Source organism: Ailuropoda melanoleuca, chromosome 15, assembly GCF_002007445.2.
Source record: "Ailuropoda melanoleuca isolate Jingjing chromosome 15, ASM200744v2, whole genome shotgun sequence".
Lineage (NCBI taxonomy): Eukaryota > Metazoa > Chordata > Mammalia > Carnivora > Ursidae > Ailuropoda > Ailuropoda melanoleuca.
In genome coordinates this window covers 12,148,939-12,170,429 of record NC_048232.1, presented here as the reverse complement: position 1 = coordinate 12,170,429, position 21,491 = coordinate 12,148,939, and the positions used below count along the sequence as shown (strand labels likewise).

Sequence of the window (21,491 nt, the reverse complement as noted above, 5' to 3'; positions counted from 1 at the left end):
GGGCATGGAGCTTACTTGAAAAAAAAAAAAAAAAAAAAAAAAAAAAAAAAAAAANCATCCAGGCTTTACTCCAGTGTGTATAAAATGTTCTCTTCAAGAAGGCTCTTTTGGTCTCAAAACACAGTGTCTCTAACACTCCCTTAGGAAGAAGCTGTTTTGCGAGGCTGCAAAATAGAAACGCTCTTGGCCGACTGCACGCTGCCTCCCTTCCTCCCAAGTGACACCTGTCGGTCTCTCTGGCTCCCTTCTTCTCTGTGTACATCTGCTTCCTCCTCCTACTTACCAGCTGGCTTCCTCCACTGGGTTCCTCCCCACACACACACAGTTCTGGTTTGCAAGGTGTGGCCACTCATGCTGCGAGGTCTCAGCTTAGCCTACTACTGCTCAAGCCCTCATCCTCTCATCGCTTGCTCTGCTGAGAAGCTCATCCTTTGTGCAGTCAGTCTGTGGCTTGGCTTCCCTTCGGTGAAGCGCCCATCCGTGCTGTGGCCAAGCTGAGGGCACAGGTACAAAACATTCCTGCCTGCTTTGGCTGCGGGGGCTGGGTTGGGATGGGGGAAGGGGAGGTTTCCCAGAGGCAGCCTTGAGCTTGGCCAGCCCCACACCCTCCAGCTGCCTTTGCTTCAACTCAGACTTCCTGTTGATTCCAGCACCTTGATTCCAAGAAGTGAGGGTACTGGGTTATGACATCAAATGTTTCAGATACTAGAACGATAATCCCCCCCTTACACATTAATTAATTGCATCATAGCTTATTGATCAGTCCCTTGTAGGTTTAGTTATTGTGAGCTGGTTTCTCAGGCGTGAACTTGGGTGGTCTGACAAAACCCGAGTTTGAAGCTGCATAGCCGAGGGACCCTCCCTGGTCCAGTAGCATTTGCCCTGAGATCTGCAGCATCAGAACAGCCCGCACCATCCGCCAGCCCTTCTTCTAGCTCTTTCCTTTTCTCTCCCAGTACCCTAACTTCCACATTTCTTGTGACTTTAATAAATTACTGGAATGGGTGTCAAGCCTATGACTTGTGGATTTCAGCTGTCCCCAGGAATTTGGGAACTGAAACACCATATCATTTTCAAAGAAAATATATTCTCTCTTAGAGCCAAATAAAATGTGCACCAGCGTCCTCAGTCTCAAGAGTTGAAAACACCTAGAGACCAGTCCTCCGCAAAGCCCAGTCTCCTTTCTCCCTTCCTGGCCTCAGGCTGACCGATCCCTTTGATCTAGAGGGGAGGTGATCTCACACACCCGCCTGGTCCTCTCCCTTCTTGTCTCCTGTGCTTCTGTTTTGTGTAGATGAAAGTAAGACCAGCGTTCACAGCATTAACTTAGCTATTGATTTGCTTCTATTTAGAATTCAGTCATTATTCTTTTACAAAATCTACGTGCTCATATGTAACTTTAAATTAAAATTTAAATAATTTATGTGGAAAATAATCCCTATTAGCCATGCGGTCCGGGACCGGTTACTTAACCACGTGTACTTTGATTCTGTCTCTAAGGCAGGATCACAACACCTGCACCATCAGGTTACGGCGACCATTAAATGAGATACATTATAACGTGCTTAGCGCATGGGAAGCTGCACATAGTAGTTTTAAAAGAGTATAGGGAAGAGGGGGCCGTGGGAGGGTGCTGTGGTCTTCGGGTCGCTCACATGTGAGGAGGGGGAACGCGGGCAGCCTGCAGGAAAACCTCATTGGCTCCCCCTGCAGCTTGGCCCCAGGGTTCCCTCTCCTTGGCACAGCCCCAAGACCCAACCACAGAGAGAGCTCTCTTTCCCACTGGTCCCTGGCCCCTCTCATGCTCTGGGAGATGCGCGGGGCCTGGGACGACCTGGCTTCCGTGAGGCTTGACGTCAGCCTTGATTACTACTTGGCTGTTTGACCATAACTTAAAACTGTGTCATCAGATCAGAACTTGGGATCTCTCTGCTGGCCAGCTGTCACCTCTTCTGAAGGGGCACAGAGAAACTGCAGCTCTGCGGGTCGTTCTCCTGCTTCTCCAAGTGTCTGTGTGATCCAGTGACTTCCTTTAAAAATCCACCCCATATTCTGCTTTTCCCAGCATAGGGAGCTAGAAAAATCCAAATGAAGGGTCCTTTAGGAGCTCCCACCGTGTGAACAGATAGCTGTTGGGGAAGGTGGCCAGTCCGCGGTGTTCTCAGCATGGAGCATCCAGACACACCACACACCGCCTATTCATTGATGATTACGTTAAATGCTGTGTTTCCCAGGGAAGGATCTGCTCAGCCACCACCAGCTTATTCATTATTTATATACAATTAAAGGGCACGGTTCAAACGAACACAAGTATATGAGAAAAGTCATTATTCATGTACAGATCAAATTGAACATTTGTCATTTCCCTAGTGACTTAACATACTCTTTGTACCTTGGGTTCTCAAATTATATTAAGCACAGGAGATGTTTTAACTCTTTTACTTGGTCTAATTGTTGGCTTTAATCCGCTTGCTCGGATTATTCGGCCTTGTTTAAAATTAGTCCTTGCTTCTCCTTAATGTAGGAAAATAGAAAAAGAGGGACATTTCTTTTTAGTACCTATTGCATTCTAAGGATGAATGCAAATTGTTCTATGAGTCTTAATGACCCACCATTAACATAGTAGGAAACCCCGTGCATTAATGCAATGCCTCTTTTCACATCATTACTCCTAATGGAACTGTTACCAGGATAATAGCTTGACCTTTAGCTATAGATTCAGGCAGCAAAATATATTCTGCTTACTCGATACCTCTATTCACATAGCATATTGAGCATTTTCGGATCAATACAATGACAATCTTTAGGCCATGTTCTAAGGCCCCATCTGCGCGTGTAACAGAGAATAGGATTCCGTCTTCAGTAGATAGATCCAAGTTAAAAGTCTCTTTTAAGTTTGAATGTAATCCATGAAATCAACTGTCAGTAATACGCCCAGTGGAAATATTTGTTGGTTTAGGTATTTTCTGAGACGCCTAATGCTGTGTCTTCAACGGTCTCAGACACAGACCCCGAAGACACAGATTTCCCTGGCTTCTTTTTATTATAACTGGATAAATTTTAACTGAAAGGAGAAAAAACAAATAGAAATTATTGCCTTTTTCATGGGTGACAGAATATTTGAGCCCAAGACTAGCTTACAAGGATCTGCTTGGAAGCCCCTCACAGAGAGGGAGAAAACATTCCAGAACCTTCCCTTTGGTTCTCCTAAACTTGGTCATTGACATGCATGGTTGCCGGAAGTCATTTTGATGTTGGCATAACCCACATTGACTTTGAGATTTGGAACCACTGTTTTCTAGTGTGTGCTAATTTGGACACATGCATTTCACAATCTAAGAAAAGAGGGGTTGCTATGGAAATTAATTATACAAATAATATCACACGGAGGGAGATGTTTACCTGGTAAGATGATATAGTCAGTCATTTTTGTGGTACACATTTTCATATAAACTAAGAGCGTGCTAAATACAATTATTTTCTTTTTTTTCTTTTTTTTTTTTTTAGATTTTATTTATTTATGTGGCAGAGATAGAGACAGCTAGTGAGAGAGGGAACACAAGCAGGGGGAGTGGGAGAGGAAGAACCAGGCTCACAGCAGAGGAGCCTGATGTGGGGCTCGAACCCATAACGCCGGGATCACGCCCTGAGCCGAAGGCAGACGCTTAACCGCTGCCACCCAGGCGCCCCACAATTATTTTCTTTTTGTTACAATAGAACTTCGAGAACCTTTTGGCAATTCTCTGATTAGGAAATGTTATTGTGGGCTTTTGGGCATAATACAGCCTTGTTCCTTTAACTATATTCCATGAATTAAAACTTCCTAATTAGTCTAAATTCATGAGCTATTGTATCTGCTGCCATTAGAAACAAAACTGGAAAATATGTGTGTTCATCAAATATTAATTGACTTCTTACTCAGTACAGGGCACCGTGGTTGGTGCTTTGAGGGGGACAGGATCCATGAGGACCCTTGACGTGGTCTCCAATCCGGCTTAGGAGATTCAAGAGCACACCTACCCCCAGGGATATCACTGCATCTGCTTCCCTTCGGAGTAGAGACCGCCGGCTTGCTCATGCCCATAGGCCATATATTGGACAGCCTGGTTGACATTCTCCTCGATCCTTCTGTTTCCCAGTCATCCCCTTCCTCTGCTCGGCTGGGGCTGGAGTGGACCCTTCCCATGTGATCAGGCTCTTATCACAGCTACACACCTTCCTCTCCCTTGCAGGTCCTGCTGGCACCCTGAGTGACTTCACTGTCCTCATGAAAGATCCGCCTGACCCCCCAACCACATCATGTCCAGACCTCATGCACGTGACCACACCTTAGCATTCTCATGCAGAACTTCTCCACCGCTGATGCTTTCTTCTCTAGCATGATACTCTCAACTGCCCTCACTCTATGGCACCTCCTTGCCAACCCCACCGATATTTCATTCCCTGATCCTCATAGATTTTTCCAATCATCCGAGCCTTTTTCTGGCTTTGCTTCCTTCCCAGATTTGGGGAGGGAGAAGGGGAGTGAAGAAATCAGAGGTAATGAAGTCCAGCTGGCATCTGCAAGCACTTTATGCCCCTGTCCTCCTGCCTGAACCATCCAGCAGAATCCTCGCCTGGACCAGTCCGACCATCCCTTGGTCCACGTCCTTGGTCCACTGCTCTCCTCTTCCTCTTCTTCTCAGAGGCAATTCCAGACATTCCCCACACTCTCCCTACCCCTTGCCACTGAGTCACTGAGGTCTCAGGAGCAATTGCTCGCCTAGACCACTTCTAAATCCACCCCAGCTCCCCTTCCCTCTGGGTGCAGAGGGGAAGTCTTCCTCCTGTTCAAGGGCAACCCCCATTTCCAGATCCCACCACCTCCGTTCCGCCAGCGTGGTTCCTGTGACTGTCTCCTTCTTTCTCCTGGATCCTGCCTTCTCCAGAATGTAAACCGTGCTCACGTCTCCGCAACCTGAGTGCTCCTCCCAACCGTCCCCTCTTCTCTTCCTTCCCCCACTGAACCCGGTTTTTCTGGAATGTCATCTGTGGCCACCCCACCTCTCCCTTGAGGAGTTCCAGTGACACTTGGCAAACCGCTGTGCCTGACCCTCTCTTCTGCACTTCAGACTGTTGTCCCTTGTCTTCATTAGTGCCGCTCGCTGGTCCTTGTGAGACCACACTTGCCAGTTCTCCTGATTTCGCCGGTCCTGTGCCTTCAGCTCCTTCCAGCTGGGTTCTCTCTGGTTCTGTGCTTGGCCCAGTGCTCTGTTCACTCCGTATGCTCTCCCTGGCCAACAAGTTGTTGTTGTTCTAACTACCACATATAGGTATGTGCCTGCCCCTCAGGCCCATATCTTCTGCCTGGACCCCTTCCCTGACCTGCAGACTTCTGTGCCAAGTAGCTGCTAGCCCGCCCCAGTGGGTGCTTCGCAAACACCCCAAATCAGCACGTTCCAAACCGAACCCAGTACTGCCCGCCTTTCCCCTCAAATGTTCCCTTTCTCCCATATTTACCAGGTCACAGGATTCACCAGAAATGCCAGTTCTAGACACTGGTCCAGTAACCCCGGCCACCTTCACTCTAATGTATGAACGGGCCTGGTCCCTACTATTTTATCCATATCCAATATTAGCTTTTTAACATTGTTTTTCTGATTTATTAGATATAAGGTGTGTTTTGCAATTCTTTGGTTTATATATTGGCTGACCATTTTTCCTAGATACACTTTGTCCACTTACCTATGGAGACTTCTGAAGTTGTTCTTTTATTTGGATGAACTTCTTGTTTCGGTGGTGGACACCGAACCTCTTTGGTCGTATTTAGCAGAACCAGCTTTTCTCATTCTGATGAAATGTTTCTTTTTCATTCAATAGAAGTTTTACAGTTTTATAGAGTTGAATCTGTCAACATTTTCCCTTGCCCTTTCTTTTAAAAAGAAACCTTTACAACATTAAACCTGCCAGTATTTTAAATACCATGAAGGCAGGGTGAGCTGACTGTAAGCTAGGTCTCGTCCTTTCGGAGAGCGAGGTGCATGGATGGGGCGTGAAAGTGCCCTGCGCGGAGGGCAGTGGCCCTGTCCACAGCAGCGCCAGAAAGAGCGGTTCCGTTAGAACTACTTTTTTTTTTTTAAAGATTTTATTTATTCATTTGACAGAGATAGAGACAGCCAGCAAGAGAGGGAACACAAGCAGAGGGAGTGGGAGAGGAAGAAGCAGGCTCATGGTGGAGGAGCCTGATGTGGGGCCCGATCCCATAAATCTGGGATCACGCCCTGACCCGAAGGCAGACGCTTAACGACTGAGCCACCCAGGTGCCCCATGTTAGAACTACTTCTGTTTCAAGCACCATCCAGGGTGTGTGAGCGGGATCCTGCCAGCCTCCATCTTTACCCCTCTGTGTATTAGGGAACATAATACAGACGTTGAAGATACCCCCCTGCAGAACTTACGCTTTCCAGAAAGACATTTTTTTTTCTTCTTGGGATATATTCCTATTTCAGATCTGCATGATTTATTTGTGAAAGTATTTAACGATATTTCGTATTTTCTCTCAGTCTTCACAGAAAAATACTGCACTGCTCACCACGTGGATAAACTTCCTGGCCCGCGAGACTGGGTACAGATCCTGCAGGATCAAATCAAACTGGCCAGAAGAAGGTTAAAAAGAGGCTCAGGTATGAATCAGCCGCCAGAAAAGGATCGCCAGCAGCCCTTCACTGAGTTCCTAGCCTTGTCAAAGTACAGTCCCCTGCTCTAGGGCACTTTGCTGTCTTTTGTCTGTTGAAGGAAAAGCTTGATAGAATGTGCCGTGGTTTTGCATTTTAAAGTCTTACTCGAGTGAGTTTTGAAATTCACCTGAAGATTAAGTAGTAAAAATTATGTCAGGCCAAGAAGGTTGCTCCTTTCGTTCGTGGCCTCGTGTGTCCTTCCTGTGAAGCCAGGTCTCTCCTCTGTGATCCGCTTCTATTTGCTGAGTTTTGTTTGTTTGGATCTGCATGGCTTTATAAAAACTACCAGTTGCTTGAGGTGAAAAAAAAAAACAAAAAAAAACACAAAAAAAGATCCTCCTATCAGCAACACCACATGAAATAGACAAAGGGGTTTTAAGTCAAATAGATATTTTTCAAATCTGGCTTTGGCAGTTCTGAGATGATTTTACCCAGGAATGCGAATACCAGTTGAATTATGACTATTTAGGTTTGGTGATTTGAGGTCTCAAATGACAGTGGGCCGATTTACCAGTGAAGAATTCCTTTGAGGTCAGTTTTCTGCCATCATGTAAGAATCATCATCCCTAGGAGGCCACAAACCTCTAGACGTTATTTTTTTAAACAAACAAACAATTCCTATCAAAGCTCAGGACGCCTGGCCCGCTAAGAGCCTCGGTGCTTCTGTAACTGGAGAGCGCAGCCCTGGGGGCCGGGCTCCAGACCCTGACTGCTTGCCGCACAGCTGCCTGGTGCCGAGGCCCTGGAGAACAGCAGCGCACATGCGGGGGCCTGGGTCTCTGCCAGATTCCTTGTGTGAACTCGCAGCATGCGGGGAACAGGGAGCGGCCCCCGGGGAGAGCTCCTGGCACAGACTGGGAATGCCCTCGATGCAGCGGGACGTGGGCAGCAAGGGACCACGTGCATCTCCAGGCTGAAAAACCTTACAGCTCTCTTCTGTAAAGTAGTTATCAGAACTCTAAAGTATTTAGCCATAGATGATTTTTTTTAACTGAAATCTTCCTTTCCTCTTTTTTCCCCCATTAGCTTCCTTTTATATGAATTGATCCCCTTCACAAAGAGCGGTGACTACTGCTATTTGTCGTTGGTAGAAACGTAGTGTCGCATCAGGCAGTCAGTTGTAGTGGAGTCTAGACCTGGCTTTCAGGTCTCTCCTCTGCTCTTCACAGCCCTGGACCTCGGGCAAGTCACTCCAGCTTCCCAGGCCTCAGTGTCTTCGTCATGAAGCAGACAGCTAGAGAAAGCCTGCTTCGCAGTTGTCATGAGGTTCCAGACATACGTCATGCGTAAATGTCCCCATAAACTAAGCTAATGTGCCTTTTGAAAATGCCTGCGTTCTGTGCAGCAGCACTGGGGGGGGGGGTGTCCTAGGTCAGGGGGCCAAGCAGCCCGCCGTGCCCTGCAGTCCCCTCTGCTTCTGTTGTCCCAGCATAACTGCTACTGACGCCCTTTGCGCCTGCGCAGGTTTTCGGGCTTGCATACTAAATAAATCATACACTCGCCCTTCCCCCAGGTCTCTCTGTTTCCTCTGCCTTCTTTCTCTTCATCTACAAATCACCGCAAATAAACGCAGCAGGGGTACACTGGGAAGAACAGGTCAGACTCCCTAGCTCCCAAATTCCTGGGACCTTCTCTGAGCCTCAGGCTCTCCATTTATGTAACAAGACGAATACCTGCCTCAGGGCTGTTTTCAGAGTTAGAATCAGACAATGTAAGTATTGCCACTAATATAGAACTGACACGTAATGCTCAAAAAATGTTCATGCCCTTATCCTCCTTCCCTTTGCCAGCCCCAAACAAAGCAGAACTATTGCTTTATCCCTGCCATTTCTTAAAACCACCCCTGTCTTTTTCTCCTGGACAGTGTTGGTCAAATTTCCTCCCAAAGGGTTTGCATTGCCTGAGTTGGCTTCCCGTCCCTGTTCACTTCAGAACCCATTGCCTTTTGCCCTCCAGCCCCACCCCCGTTCAGAAACTCCTGCTGCATTCGCTGAATGATCAGATTCGCTTTCTGTTTACATTAACACTCCACTTGACCTGCTTGTTGATTTTGACTCCATGGGCTCTCTTCCCTTGGGCTCTGGGGCCTGCCTGTCTTTGCTTCTCCTCCCCTTCTCTGGCACTGCCTTAGGGCTAGTCCACAGCCGCGGCCTCCTCCAGGGCCCGCCATTCTTGATGCTGTTGTTATTCTAACGCCTCACCCAGGACTTGAACCATCCCACCATCGATGGCTCACCCGTGTGCCGCTCCAGACGTGGCCGTGTGCCAAGATCCTAGACTTCGTTCTCTGAGAATTAGATACTTCCACTCGCTTCCTGTCTTCCCCAAATACAATCTCGTCTGCACACCCCCTTCAGCATCGCACGCAGCCAGCCCCACCCTCCTCGCCCACTCCTACTCTTGCCGTGGGCCTCGAGAGGGCCCCGGCCCTTCTCCTGCCCCAGTCTCACTGGACGCCTCCCTGTTCTGAACCTTGCTGGGCTCTCTGCCTCGGAAACAGCACCTCTTCCTGGCACAGATGGTAAAGGATCCTTCCTCCTGGAGCCTTCGCAGGCGGCCCCAGCTCTTTGGTCTTCTGCCCCCAGAACAGTGGCACTCCTGTCTCTTCCACTGACCACGAGATCCCCGGAGCAGGGTCTGCGTCTGAGTCATGTTTCTGTCCCAAGTGTGTGGCCCATCACGGGCATACAAGAGTATTTGTTGACTGAACCAACAAATCAGTCAGTGGGAAAGAAGAGTCCATAATCCACCATGCAAAGGTCTTACTGTTTAGTTCATCCTGGTCACATGAGATCCTGGGTAATATTCTAGCAGTTCCTTACCTGACATCCGACTACTGATTTCATGCCCCCCAGGACCCACAGGGTGGCAACATCCCTGAGCTCTGTCCCTGGGGACGAAGTGCCTAGGACTCCTGGGGACTCCTGTGGCCTCTCACAAGGTCGTCCTCGAGTGCCCCTTCCTCCTTCCTCCTCAGACGTGTTCTGTCATTTCCTTCCCTGCACCCTACCTCCTTAGTCCCTTCCTGAGTCCTCTCTTCTCCCTTCTTTCCCCAAACTTTCAGAGTCTTGAGTCACAGTGGCCTGACCTCACTCAGGGTAGATTAACTGAATAACACTTAGGAAGATTAACTCCCCTAGTGGGTCTCTCACCGCTTCTTATGCTGAAGGCCTTCTGCCTCAGCCTTCCTTGCCTCGCAAAGGCCCCCTTTTATTACTTCAGCCTCCTTAGACTTCAGGCTCCAGGAACGGGCTGGGGGGGAAGGGTCACAGTTGAATGACAGGTGTTACCAAGACAACTGCCCAGTAGAATACACAGCAAAGAACTCCTCATTGAGCTCTGATGCCATGTTGGATGCTGTGTCTCCCCAGTTTTATGTCCCAGGTTAGACTTCATTTATGAAGCCTGAGTGGTGACTGCTGGTAAGTGTAAGTTGGCGATCTTGACTGTTCGGGTATGTAGGGACTTCATTTCCCTATTGGGGAAATTGTTGACACCCCCAAACCAGAGAGGCGAAGTCGAAAAACCAGGCCTGAGAGAAATCTAAAATTTGCCATAGTGAAGAGACCTGAATTTAGTACTCTGTAAGCCCAAAAGAGAGGGCAAGGGCCAGAGTACCCCAAGAACCAGCCACTTGGCAACCTTCTGGTGCTGCACACACGGGTCCCAAGGACACCAGCAGCTTCTAGCCGGAGATGGGTTAGCGTGTTCGTGCACTTCAGTTCCTCCACAGAGAATCCCAGAAGCCGCCTGGAGTCTGCGAGCTCCACAGGGGGTGGGGGTGTGTGTGTGTGAGAAACACTTGGAGCAACTTGGGAGCTTGAAGGAAGAGAACTGTATAAATCCAGAGTATTGATGCTACTAATTCAGGAACTACAGAGCCAACTCAGAGGGAGGAAGAGGAGGGCTTTGTGTGACAGAACACGTGCCTCTAGCTCAGGAGAATGATTACAAGTCCCTGGGGGACCTGAAGAGTTTAGGTTTGAAGAGGGGCCTTTGAAAGTAGAAGACATGAGAAGTAGAGAGAATACGGAGTCTATATCGAGTGTACTGTGGAAGGCTATTTTCAGACACAGAAACAGCCTTTCTGGGGTTAAAAGGAAAACCACAGGCCCAAAATGGAGTCTCTTGTGCTAGGTCACATCACCAAACTGGAGTGTAATACCTAACCTGATGGACTTTTGACCTCCCCAGGGAACGTAGTCCTAACTGGTCAGTCGGCAATTTTCTGGTCGGCACCAATAAAGGAATCTGTTACATGGACCCTCTCCATCTCTCCATCTCCCAGAGCCAGATGAGGTAATCCACCTGATAAGACCCTTTTGTCCCCAAAGGAAGGTGGCCTTACCCACAATAATCCTTTTTTTCTGTTTATGACTTTCGAGTCTTATCTTTTAAAACCTTAATGCTCTGCCGGAGCCCTTTGGAGCTCCCCTCTGTTTGCTCAATGGGATGCGGCCTGATTCCTGAATCACTTCACAAAGCCAACTAGATCTTCACACTTACTCAGTTGAACTGTGCTTTTTAACACTGGAAGTAGCCCACGTGACTAAAATAGGGAGTTGGGTTTAAATTTTGTTTCCTCATTGTAAGGTAGTGTGGAAACATCTTCAACATACAGACTTTGTACCATTCATTTTTTAACAAACAAAGGGGAAAATCCATTTGTAAACTGATGGGAAAAAAGTTGATCTTGTTATAAATTTATATTTGATTAAAAAAAATTTTGTTTCCTCATGCTATATCTTTTATACATAAGCACACCTCTTTTTTTTCCCCCCCTAGTGTCATATGCTGAGACCAATTACGATGAGCTCAGGTCTCCACTCCCTTCCCTGCTTCCCCCCGGCAAACGCACATGCACACAGTGGGGACTTTCCTCCACATTCCTGTTTCTATTTCCCACAGACTGGCCCTGAATACATTTCTTAACCATCCCAGCATCTGTATTAGTAATTCACAGGACACACGCATTTCACACACACACACCTGCTTCTGCCGAGTGGGATCCGAACTGTAGACAGCTGCCCTCCCCTTCCCTTCCTGTGGGAGCCTCTCGCGGGCTCAGGACATTGTCTGCCCTGTTCCGTAGTCATCACCATATTCGATTCAGGGCTTCTTCACGTCTGACCACTGGGTTTAGACGGTCTGCCTAGAGATTTGTGATTGGCGCCTTGGCACTCACTTCTCTGCCTTCTTAGCAGGTTCCTTCTGCATCTGAGAAGGGGAAGGTGGCCCCAGGGCAAACCTAGCCCTGACCTACAGACCAATCTAGACCAAGGGACAGCACATCAGCGGTGACCTGCCAAATAGGCTTTATCTTCCAGTTTTGTCCAATACTGTTACACTTCATTCTTCTCAAGCAGCACCAACACGGGACCCTTGCCTTTCCCTCCTGAGGCTGATAGGAACTGAGAGGCCAAGATCAGTAACGTTGCTCCCGCCCATGTTCTTTTGTCCTAATTATTCCCAGTCCCAATGATAATACGAACAGTGTCTCATAGATGTTCCACATCTTCAACCTTATTTATCATATTTGGCACAATTCCTGGAATTAGGTACAGACTCTAACTGGGCGAGCTCATCAGCTCGCTGCTGAAGGAAGCCCACCCTGCCTGTAGGAAGGAGAATTGGCCCACACAGATCTGAAAGGTAGTTATGCGAGTCCAAGTAGAAATTCATTTGGGGCTCTCATCACATGTAATAATTTCCTCCTGTAACTGGAATGATTCCTTTCCCGGTGTGGATTTTTAATCATTTTCATTAGGTTATTTCCTCAGAGCTTAAAACCACAGTTTTTTATTTGTGTTAGATCTAAGAGCAAAGCTGTCACTGCTATTAAATTTTTATTGGACTTGCTCAATTTTTTCTAAATTTCACAACTTGACTGTCACCTGAGAAGAAAGACTATGAGCTTGTTGTTACAGACAGATGTTATAATTAAATTTAAGGAACACAGCCGTGTTCTTCACCATGACACTTGGCCCTGTTTGTGCAGCCAGCATACGCTAATTTGCATACAATAATTTGTATATTTTTCAGATGTATACATTCCGTTTTTACTAGAGCATAGGATTGCATAGGCCCAGTTTTTAAAAGTAAAGATTGCTAAATTACAAAAGAAGGGGCTTTGTTACAACTAAAGAGAAGGTAATTATACATATAGAGAAAGTTACTAAAGTCTAAAATGAACTAGAAGTTGAAGATTTTAAAAATCAGCTCACAGCGATGCATGCAATATGCATCTGGACTATTCATAGCAAAGAGATTAAGAGCCCAGGCATGAACTTGACTCACAGCCTTGGCAGTGTCACTTACTAGACACATTCCCTTAATCTCTCCCCTTTTTTTAAGTTTACTTATTTATTTGTTTTTTTAGTAATCTCTAGACCCAGCGTGGGGCTCGAATCCACAACCCCAACATCAAGAGCCCCACACTCTTCCGACTGAGCCAGCCAGGCGCCCCGTATTAACTTAGTCTCTTAACCTCTGTCTATCTCAGTTGTTTCCTTTGTGAAAATGGGGAATAACCGACCTACCCTTAGGGTTTTCTAAGAGTTAGATGGCACGATAAATGCAAAGTGCTCAGTAAATGGTAAATATTTAATAAATGGTGGTGGCCGTTGTTGCTATTATTGTTATCATTACTGAAAATTTTTTTAAATCATAGACAATGAAAGGACTACCAAGTAGTTCATTTCCCGACTCAAATTTACTCGGACCAATTAGAAGAAAATAGTGTCTTCTCAATATAAAGATGACATATGTTCATTATTTCGTAAATATATAAAATGATTTTAAAAACTCAAAGAATGAAATTTGAAACGCCTGTAAGCCTTCCATCCAGAGTAAAACTCTGTTAACATTTTAGTATGTCCTGTATTTTATCTATAAGCCTATTTTAAAATTTTTAATCTTTTTATCCTTGCGCTTGAACCCCATGTTCTATGTTATTAAATAGTCACCTACAACATCATTTTAGAGGAGAAGAGCAGAAACTCTTCTCCAGCCCAGACTGGGCTTGACTATCGTGTCTTCTCTCGGCGTTTTCTCTGTGGTGGATTTAGCCGGTCAGCCGACAATGGGCCTTTCACTGGTGCCAGGGTGTCGCAATCTGAGGACGAGGTGTTAGAGAATGAACCGGAGTGGAAGCCTTTGAATGTTGCTAGCCGTATCTGTCCCTGATTGTGTTTAAAGCCACAGCAATGAAAACAGGAGCGTAGTATTACTTTTGCTTCCCACCGACTCAGCATCCAACGTGATGGCAAATGGCAGCCCCCATGTGCCTGGCCTCACGCGCCCGGGGACGCAGGGAGCAACGGGTGAAGGGATCCAAATGGCCCTGATGAAATGTTTTGACCTGTTCCCAGCTTGCTGGGGAGACTGACGAGCCCCTCAGTTATCAGGAGGCAGAGGAGCACTTCCTTTTTGTACTTAGTGGAAGGTTTTCTGTGACTGAAGGAGCTACCTTTGGAAAACTCTTTTTTTTTTTTTAATGTTTATTATATTATGTTAGTCACCGTACAGTACATCCCTGGTTTCTGATGTAAAGTTCCGGAAAACTCTTAAGGAGATTAGAACGTATCAGGCATGAGCAAAGGTTTGCATTTTGAAACACAGACGTGATGAATCTTTTGAAGATACACTTATTCCTTCTGATTTTATGACTAAATTGATGCCAATTTTAGACGGGCGGCTCTAGGATCTGAGTTTCCAGTCATCTCCAAAGAGAGGTTCTCAGGATTTCCTAAGCCTCCCCCACAGGGATGGTTCTGGGGATGACAAGGGAAAATTCTACCACAGGGATTCACTGACCTCTGTCCTTCCATGATCATATTGAAACAATTCCCCCCAGATTCTGGGTGGATAGTTAAGCCTCAGGAAACAAGGAAAAATGGACTGAAATCATCATTGTTTGACAGAATAAAGTTCATAAGATACCAAAAAGAAATTTAATGCAGGAAAAAAGATTTTATACCATTATCTTAAAAAATACTTTACTGCTACTAAAATCTGTAATGTGAACAAACTGAAGCTGAAAAGGGGGAAGAAAGTTGAAACTATTATGCATTACTGGAGTTTTTACATCGTATTACTGTATTCGGGAAAATGAACGTGCTCCCTGAAACTAATGAGATCTGTGTTTTATGTTTGTAACCAGCAGAGGTAGCTGACGGTGATGAAAGACTGGACAGCATTTCCCTACCACCAACAGGTAAAACACATTTACATTTTCATCACCCGCTGGAAAATACAGCACATGAAAATATTTGCATTGAAAATGTTTGTAACGTCAGAGACGCAGATGCTTGAGCAAACGGCTTCTGGCCCACACCCTAGTAACCAGAGGTTCTCAGTGCCCTGTGCTCAGAGATATTTTTACACTGAGTCTGAAAAGCTCCATTTTTCACACTGTCTCATATTCTCAAGAGCCTCAGAACAGCAAGTCCTAAGAACTTAGTGTCACAACATCGTGCCTCCCCAAACCTGTGGACATTAAGAGGACTTGAACATGAAATGATACTGCTTTCTAGAATAATCACCAGTTTATGATAAAATTCATGTCCGTTCTGTCCTTGTCCACCTCCCCCAAAAGGGGTTTTGAGAGGCAGTCATGGCTCTTCATATAACGGGCACGCAGCGAGTAGGGCGAGTGACAGAATAGGCCAGTCCCTCTAGTGTGGGTGCGTGTTCCTCGTCCTAGAGGCAGACCCACCGGATAGGGCATTTCCTGCAACATCTGCAGCGGGAAGCCACAGACATGACTCCGACTTCATGGTATTTGACTCCGGCCCTGGCCTCCTGCCTCTCGTGGGCTCATATCTGAGAGCCCAAGGGACAGGGCCTGATCCCCAAGCCATGCGACGGTTCATTCCCTCAGTTGCTGGCGGGATTCTTTAGTGACCGCCCTCCAAAGTCAGCCTGACAATTTTCTGCCCATAAAACCCAGACACCCCCAAAAAACCCTCTAAGTGAGAAAGCCTAACTCCAGGTGTAGGGTGATAAGTTTTAAATAAAACCTGGCAAATCTAAGTGGAGGAGCTAGTCTGTGGAGGAGCCCTGCTGGGTGGCATGTGTGCTGGGAGCCCCTGTCCCGGGATGGCAGGGAGAGCAGAGTTCCCAGTGGAGGGACAGACACAAGTCAGGACAACGAGAAAGCCCGACCGCGTAAATGATGTCCAGCTTTCTCGGTCACTCCGTAGCTAAGCAACAGACCGATGGTCACATAAATGAACTGCGGCCCCTAGTGCAAGAAAGCTCTGGTTACATCAAGCCCTGACCATGTGCAGCCATCACATAAAAGGGAATAGAAAACTCTGCTTGTTTGGCTATGTTTCCGCATTTATGAATGAAGGTAACTGAAATGCATGATCTCTACTGTTCCTTCCCATCGTGTCCTTGCCCATCAGGACAGCTCCTGTCAGCCTTGCTCTGATCACGCCGGGCCCACTCCCAGTAGACACATGAACTGGTACTACCAGTAATGAAACTGGTTTCAGGAGGCAGTCTGGAGGAACCCAGCTGTCCTGGCTGTGCTGTCCAGCCTTCCTCCCCGCTTCCCCAGCCCCGGCACCCCCAGGGCCAACGTGCTGCCCTTCCTCACAATGTTCCTGAGTGTGGGCTTTGGTATTGTTACCAGTACTGCTATTCCTATTTGAAAGCCATTCCCCTTGAAATAATACCTTTGCATTTTCCTGTCCGAAGATGGAGGCAGAGAGATGTTTCAGATGAGGAAATTGAACACGGGATGGTAGGACCACCTCATGGAACTGAAAAGAATTTCAAGGAATCTGAGAAAGAAGGAACGTTAGAGATCATCTAGTCCCCTCCCTTCTTTTTTTATCCAGTCCTTTTATTTTACAGGTAAAAAAGCCTGAGGCCCAGAAACACTAAATGACTCTCTCAAGGTCTCACAGCTGGTTGGTGGCCTGGCGGGAGCCCCGGCCTCTCGACTTCAGCCCTTACACCGCATAGCTTTCTTACACCTAAGCCAAAGCCAGCTTTTCTCTGCATGTTTCCTAAAGATCCTAAGAGTCACTGGATGTACTAATCCCTTTAGGATTCCACTCCACTGTCCGTCTTCACAGTTAGAATGTCCGTCGTAAGCCTACCTGAAGTCCTCCGCAGTTGAAACTCACGGGAGTCCTTTCTCACATCTTGCCCGAGGCCGTGAGGTCCTGACGGTCGCAGTAGAAGTAGGCCAGGTCTCTTCACTAGACTATTGACATTTGATACAGATTACTAAACAGCATGATCAATAATACCGTTTATCATTTAGAAAAGGGGAAAAGAAGTCGCAGGTCGGTGCTGAAATGTCACAGTATTGGAATTAGATCACCTTGGTTAGACTGGCGTGTCTTGATCGCCTCTAAAGTAAAATCCCCGGTCTGGGCAGCATCTCTGAACACAGCAGCACGCCTGACCCTTCCTCCTCGCCTGTGCCCTGAGGAGGCCGCCCCGGGGGGGGGGGGGGGGGGGGGCCNCGTCGTAAGCCTACCTGAAGTCCTCCGCAGTTGAAACTCACGGGAGTCCTTTCTCACATCTTGCCCGAGGCCGTGAGGTCCTGACGGACGCAGTAGAAGTAGGCCAGGTCTCTTCACTAGACTATTGACATTTGATACAGATTACTAAACAGCATGATCAATAATACCGTTTATCATTTAGAAAAGGGGAAAAGAAGTCGCAGGTCGGTGCTGAAATGTCACAGTATTGGAATTAGATCACCTTGGTTAGACTGGCGTGTCTTGATCGCCTCTAAAGTAAAATCCCCGGTCTGGGCAGCATCTCTGAACACAGCAGCACGCCTGACCCTTCCTCCTCGCCTGTGCCCTGAGGAGGCCGCCCCGGGGGGGGGGGGGGGGGGGGGGGGAGGGCACGTCTCCGGCACAGGTGGCTCCACCCTTGCATTGAGATTCACTGCTCAGACCTTCCTCCTCTTGTGGAACTTAGTCGGCAACAGCGGGTCCTTTTGAAAGATGTGGCAACAGTTTTTATTACCTGCTGAAAGTCTTTTTCCTCCTTCCAAATCCGTGTGTGCTGGGGAGGGACGGGGAGAGGGCTGGAGACCCTTATGTGTGTCGATGAACCGGGATTGACCAGGTCAGGGTTCTGGTCCGCCAGTCCACGATATTTGTTTCAGCCGCTACACTAAGCGACCTGCCGCGTGTCTGGTTTTAACAAGAACGTGCACCGCTTTTGTAGCGGAAGAACGTATTTTCTCGGTTCCTTTTCCCTCACGACCCTGTCAGTGTTGGAGCAGCTCCCAGGAATCAGCATCGTTAGGTTGTGGGCACAAATGCCCGCCCCCTGGGATCCCTGGTCCCATGTGAGGCAGGCTAGACCGGCGGGTGTGGACAGCGTGCTCTGATAACCCTGAGAAACCACCCAGGACTGGGGAACACGTGTCGGAGAGCAGAAAAAGTATAAAGAAAGTGAAATCGAAACAGTACTTTCTAAAATTTACAAAGGAGTCTTCTTAATTTGAAAGAGGGTAGTGCAGAGCTCACCTGGGCCTAGCAATTTTTGCCATAAATTAGCAACCTTTCACATACCTCTAAACAATTAACAAAAGTAAAGGAAGAAAATATAAATTAATTTTACCACTCAGAGACAACCATTATTGGGTATTTTCCCCCAGACTTTTCTACTTTATTTACACAATGGAGATCAAATACATAAAATTTTTATTTCCTGAGAGTTTTTTTTTTAACCTCACAAGCATTTTCCACTTTTCACAAATCTTCATACACATTATTTTAATAGCTGCATCATGTTCTCTTTTACAGGTAAACCGTATTTTATTTAGCCATATTCTATTCCTGGACAATATGTGGACATACTCCAATAGTAACACACAGCCATGGACGTTCCTGTAAAAATAATCAATACAAACTTCCAGTGGCTAAAATGGCTCACGACTAAAGCCTTGGCTGAAAAATTAGTGATTTAAATGTGAAACAGATACTTCATCAGCGAGGTTCTCCACCGACCCAGCCTCCTTGCCTCTAGCCCCATCATAGAAAAGTGTGCAACCCTCCTTTAGAGAAGTGGCCCCTCTTCATTGTCTTGTCTCTGTTGTAGGTCATATATTTGACACCAGGAGAGAAAACACGGAAGACACAGAGCCAGATTTCACTGCCTAGACTTTCCTCTTAGTGACACTGTTCATTAGCACACGTAACTCCTTCTGTTGAATTCCCTCAAAGATCCACGTACCATTTCAGGTTCCTGCAAAGTGTGGGTGTTCTGTGAAGTTTTCCCGTCATAGCTGAATAGTTTTCATATACGTTGTCAGATGTGATAATCAAGCCTCCAATTTGGTGTTAAGATTTTTAGAAATCATTTTGAGAGTTGACTCGTTCATTACCTTTTAAAAGTCCAGCGTATGACCAGTGAGTTCATTGTTTCACTAAAAAGAAGCAGTTCCCTCATTTTTTTTTCTCATAAGCTCAATGTGAATATATAGAGTTTTGAAGCGTAATTTATTTTAATGTGCACTGCTTAGATGCAGAATAAAGGAGAACAGCTCTTTCCAGCACTGAGGGAGCAGTTGGGAAGGCCAACATTAATTAGGCCTTCAGCAGCTTAGAAGATGAAAATATTGTTTTGGGAGACAGAATAGCTCTGACCTATTAGATCAAATCATTTGTGACATCAGTTCCTCCAAAGAGAGCCGTTTGTACCTGAGTAAGTACAAATGATCTATGCACTCTTAGGAAGGAAAGACCTTTCTCAAAGACTGTGTCAACACAGTGACAAAATGCCTAATTAAAAGGCAAGAAACGCAAAGTAACCAGTGACCCACGTGATACCTGTTTTCCCAGATGATTGTAAGCTGCGGGGTCTAGTGTTCCGGCCGGTGTGGCAGCCAGCCACGAACGGACTTCCTATTATATACTGTATTCGGCTCCTAGTACACTCGCCGTCCACTTCGTACGAAACCAACATATGAAAATAAGGGTTTATACTAAAGAGATTTCTTGCCGTGTGGGTATTTGTTTTACAGAAATATTTACCTCCAGATTCCCTTGTCCAAAAAGATGGTGAATTTAAAAATACCATTTTACTTAGAAACAGAGCATGTGGACCTCATTCACTGTATAAAGCAAGTTGCCATGAAATCTTTTGGCACTTGACCCAAAGGCCAAATTTCAGCCAGAAAGAAATTTGGACTGTAGACATGCCGAGCCAGAGGGGGAAAGAATTGTCGCCATTTCCCTAGCACTTGTTTTATGTCCTAGAGCGTTAGAGCTCAGAGTTCTTGTAGAGGCAGCTGTCCAAGGGCCCTGTGCCATAGCTCACTGAACCGCTCACCTGAGCTGGGGGTGGGGCTCGCGGGCGATGCAGGGCTCCACCGAAGACCAACTCATCATCCGAAGACGGGAGCTAGGAGGCACCCCTGAAAGGTGACCACACGGTCCCAGGTGTGGCTCGTGGAATCACCCTCCCTGCTAGAGAGTTCCATTCATATCCGTGTGTCTTTTGTCTTATTTCTGAAGTTACAAGGAAGGTTCAGAGCAATGGTTTCTGTCACATCCTCTAGTTATTAGCCTTTTACATTTCTAGGCCAGTTAGGAATCCCTTCCCTGAAACTGGTCCCATTGGCCCTCAAGGGGGCTCACGAAGTCCTACATCCAGGGCTTTTGTTTTTCTGCAACGTATGTTTTAAAATTTGTCTTCTGCCCCAAGCAGGAAATAGTTCTCAAGGGAATTGAAAAGATTAATTAGTGACCTTTCAACTCTATTACCGTGAGATGAGTATGTTGCTAATAAAGGTAGAAACATTTACCTTACCACCGTGAGATCTGTTAAATATGCATCACAAACCTTCGAAAGCACTTCCTTCCAAGACTGGGTGACAGCTTGGATTTTTCAATACTTGAGGAAGGGTGGGGATTGCTTAACTCACAAGTACGTGCAATGCATCCACAAATTGGAAATACATATCACAAAACCGCAACAGTAAAATCATATTTTGTACATTAAAATTGTATTTGTGTTTACTTACTGTGACTACTGTTCAGACATTATTCAGAAATCCTTTTTATAGGCTTTCTTAGTAAAAAAAAAAATATTCCATATCTATGGATGATGTCTCAATCTTCTGTATATATGTTTTATTAATATGTAAATATTTAGATTTTTTAAAATTACTATGTTCTTTAAAAAAAATTTCAACACAAGGCTAGTTGTGAAATGGTGTATAACATTGTGTTGTGATATCAATTCCCAAGATGCTCTTTATGTCCGTTCCAGAAGAATACAATAAATTACTTTAATTGAACATGCCTGGTTCGTGCCTGTGTGCCAGTCGCCCTGTGTTTATGAAGAGGAGTCAGAGCTAATCATTAATTAAAAGGTATTTATTAATACTCGGGTGATCTTACACAGAGAATTATATCTCCTTAGGAAGCTAATTTTTAAAAATAAATAAACAAACTAGATTGCCCCAGAAAGAGCGTCTTCGAATACGGAAAGTCACAGGCTCTGCCTGGCAGTCCCGAGAATGGCTGCAGCTGGTCCCCCTTGTGCCACTTGAGCATTAAGTACGGATAGGCTCGAAGCCTAATTTTAAATGAATTAGGTTGCTTTATAATCTTCACTTAAAAGGTTAAGCCCTGCTTCTATGGAAACAACACATCAGAAGGACAAATCGGTCTTCTTTAATGCAAAGTGGCCGGTCACACATAATTGCTTTATTCTCCTCTCTGAACACGGGAGGGCGCTGCTCCTCCCAGGACACCCTCCCCCCACCTCCCTCGCGCCTCCCCCCCG

General features: G+C 46.3%; 1 protein-coding gene across 1 annotated transcript in view; it reads left to right on the top strand.

Annotated features, from left to right (window-relative positions):
• Positions 1-21,491, top strand: part of BEND7 (BEN domain containing 7) — a 112,856-nt gene that overhangs the window by 78,804 nt on the left and 12,561 nt on the right. Inside the window, exons 9-10 of the mRNA XM_034643610.1 lie at positions 6,543-6,662; positions 14,878-14,931. Coding sequence (XP_034499501.1) covers positions 6,543-6,662; positions 14,878-14,931 — 174 coding nt within the window. The remainder of the gene's footprint in view (positions 1-6,542; positions 6,663-14,877; positions 14,932-21,491) is intronic.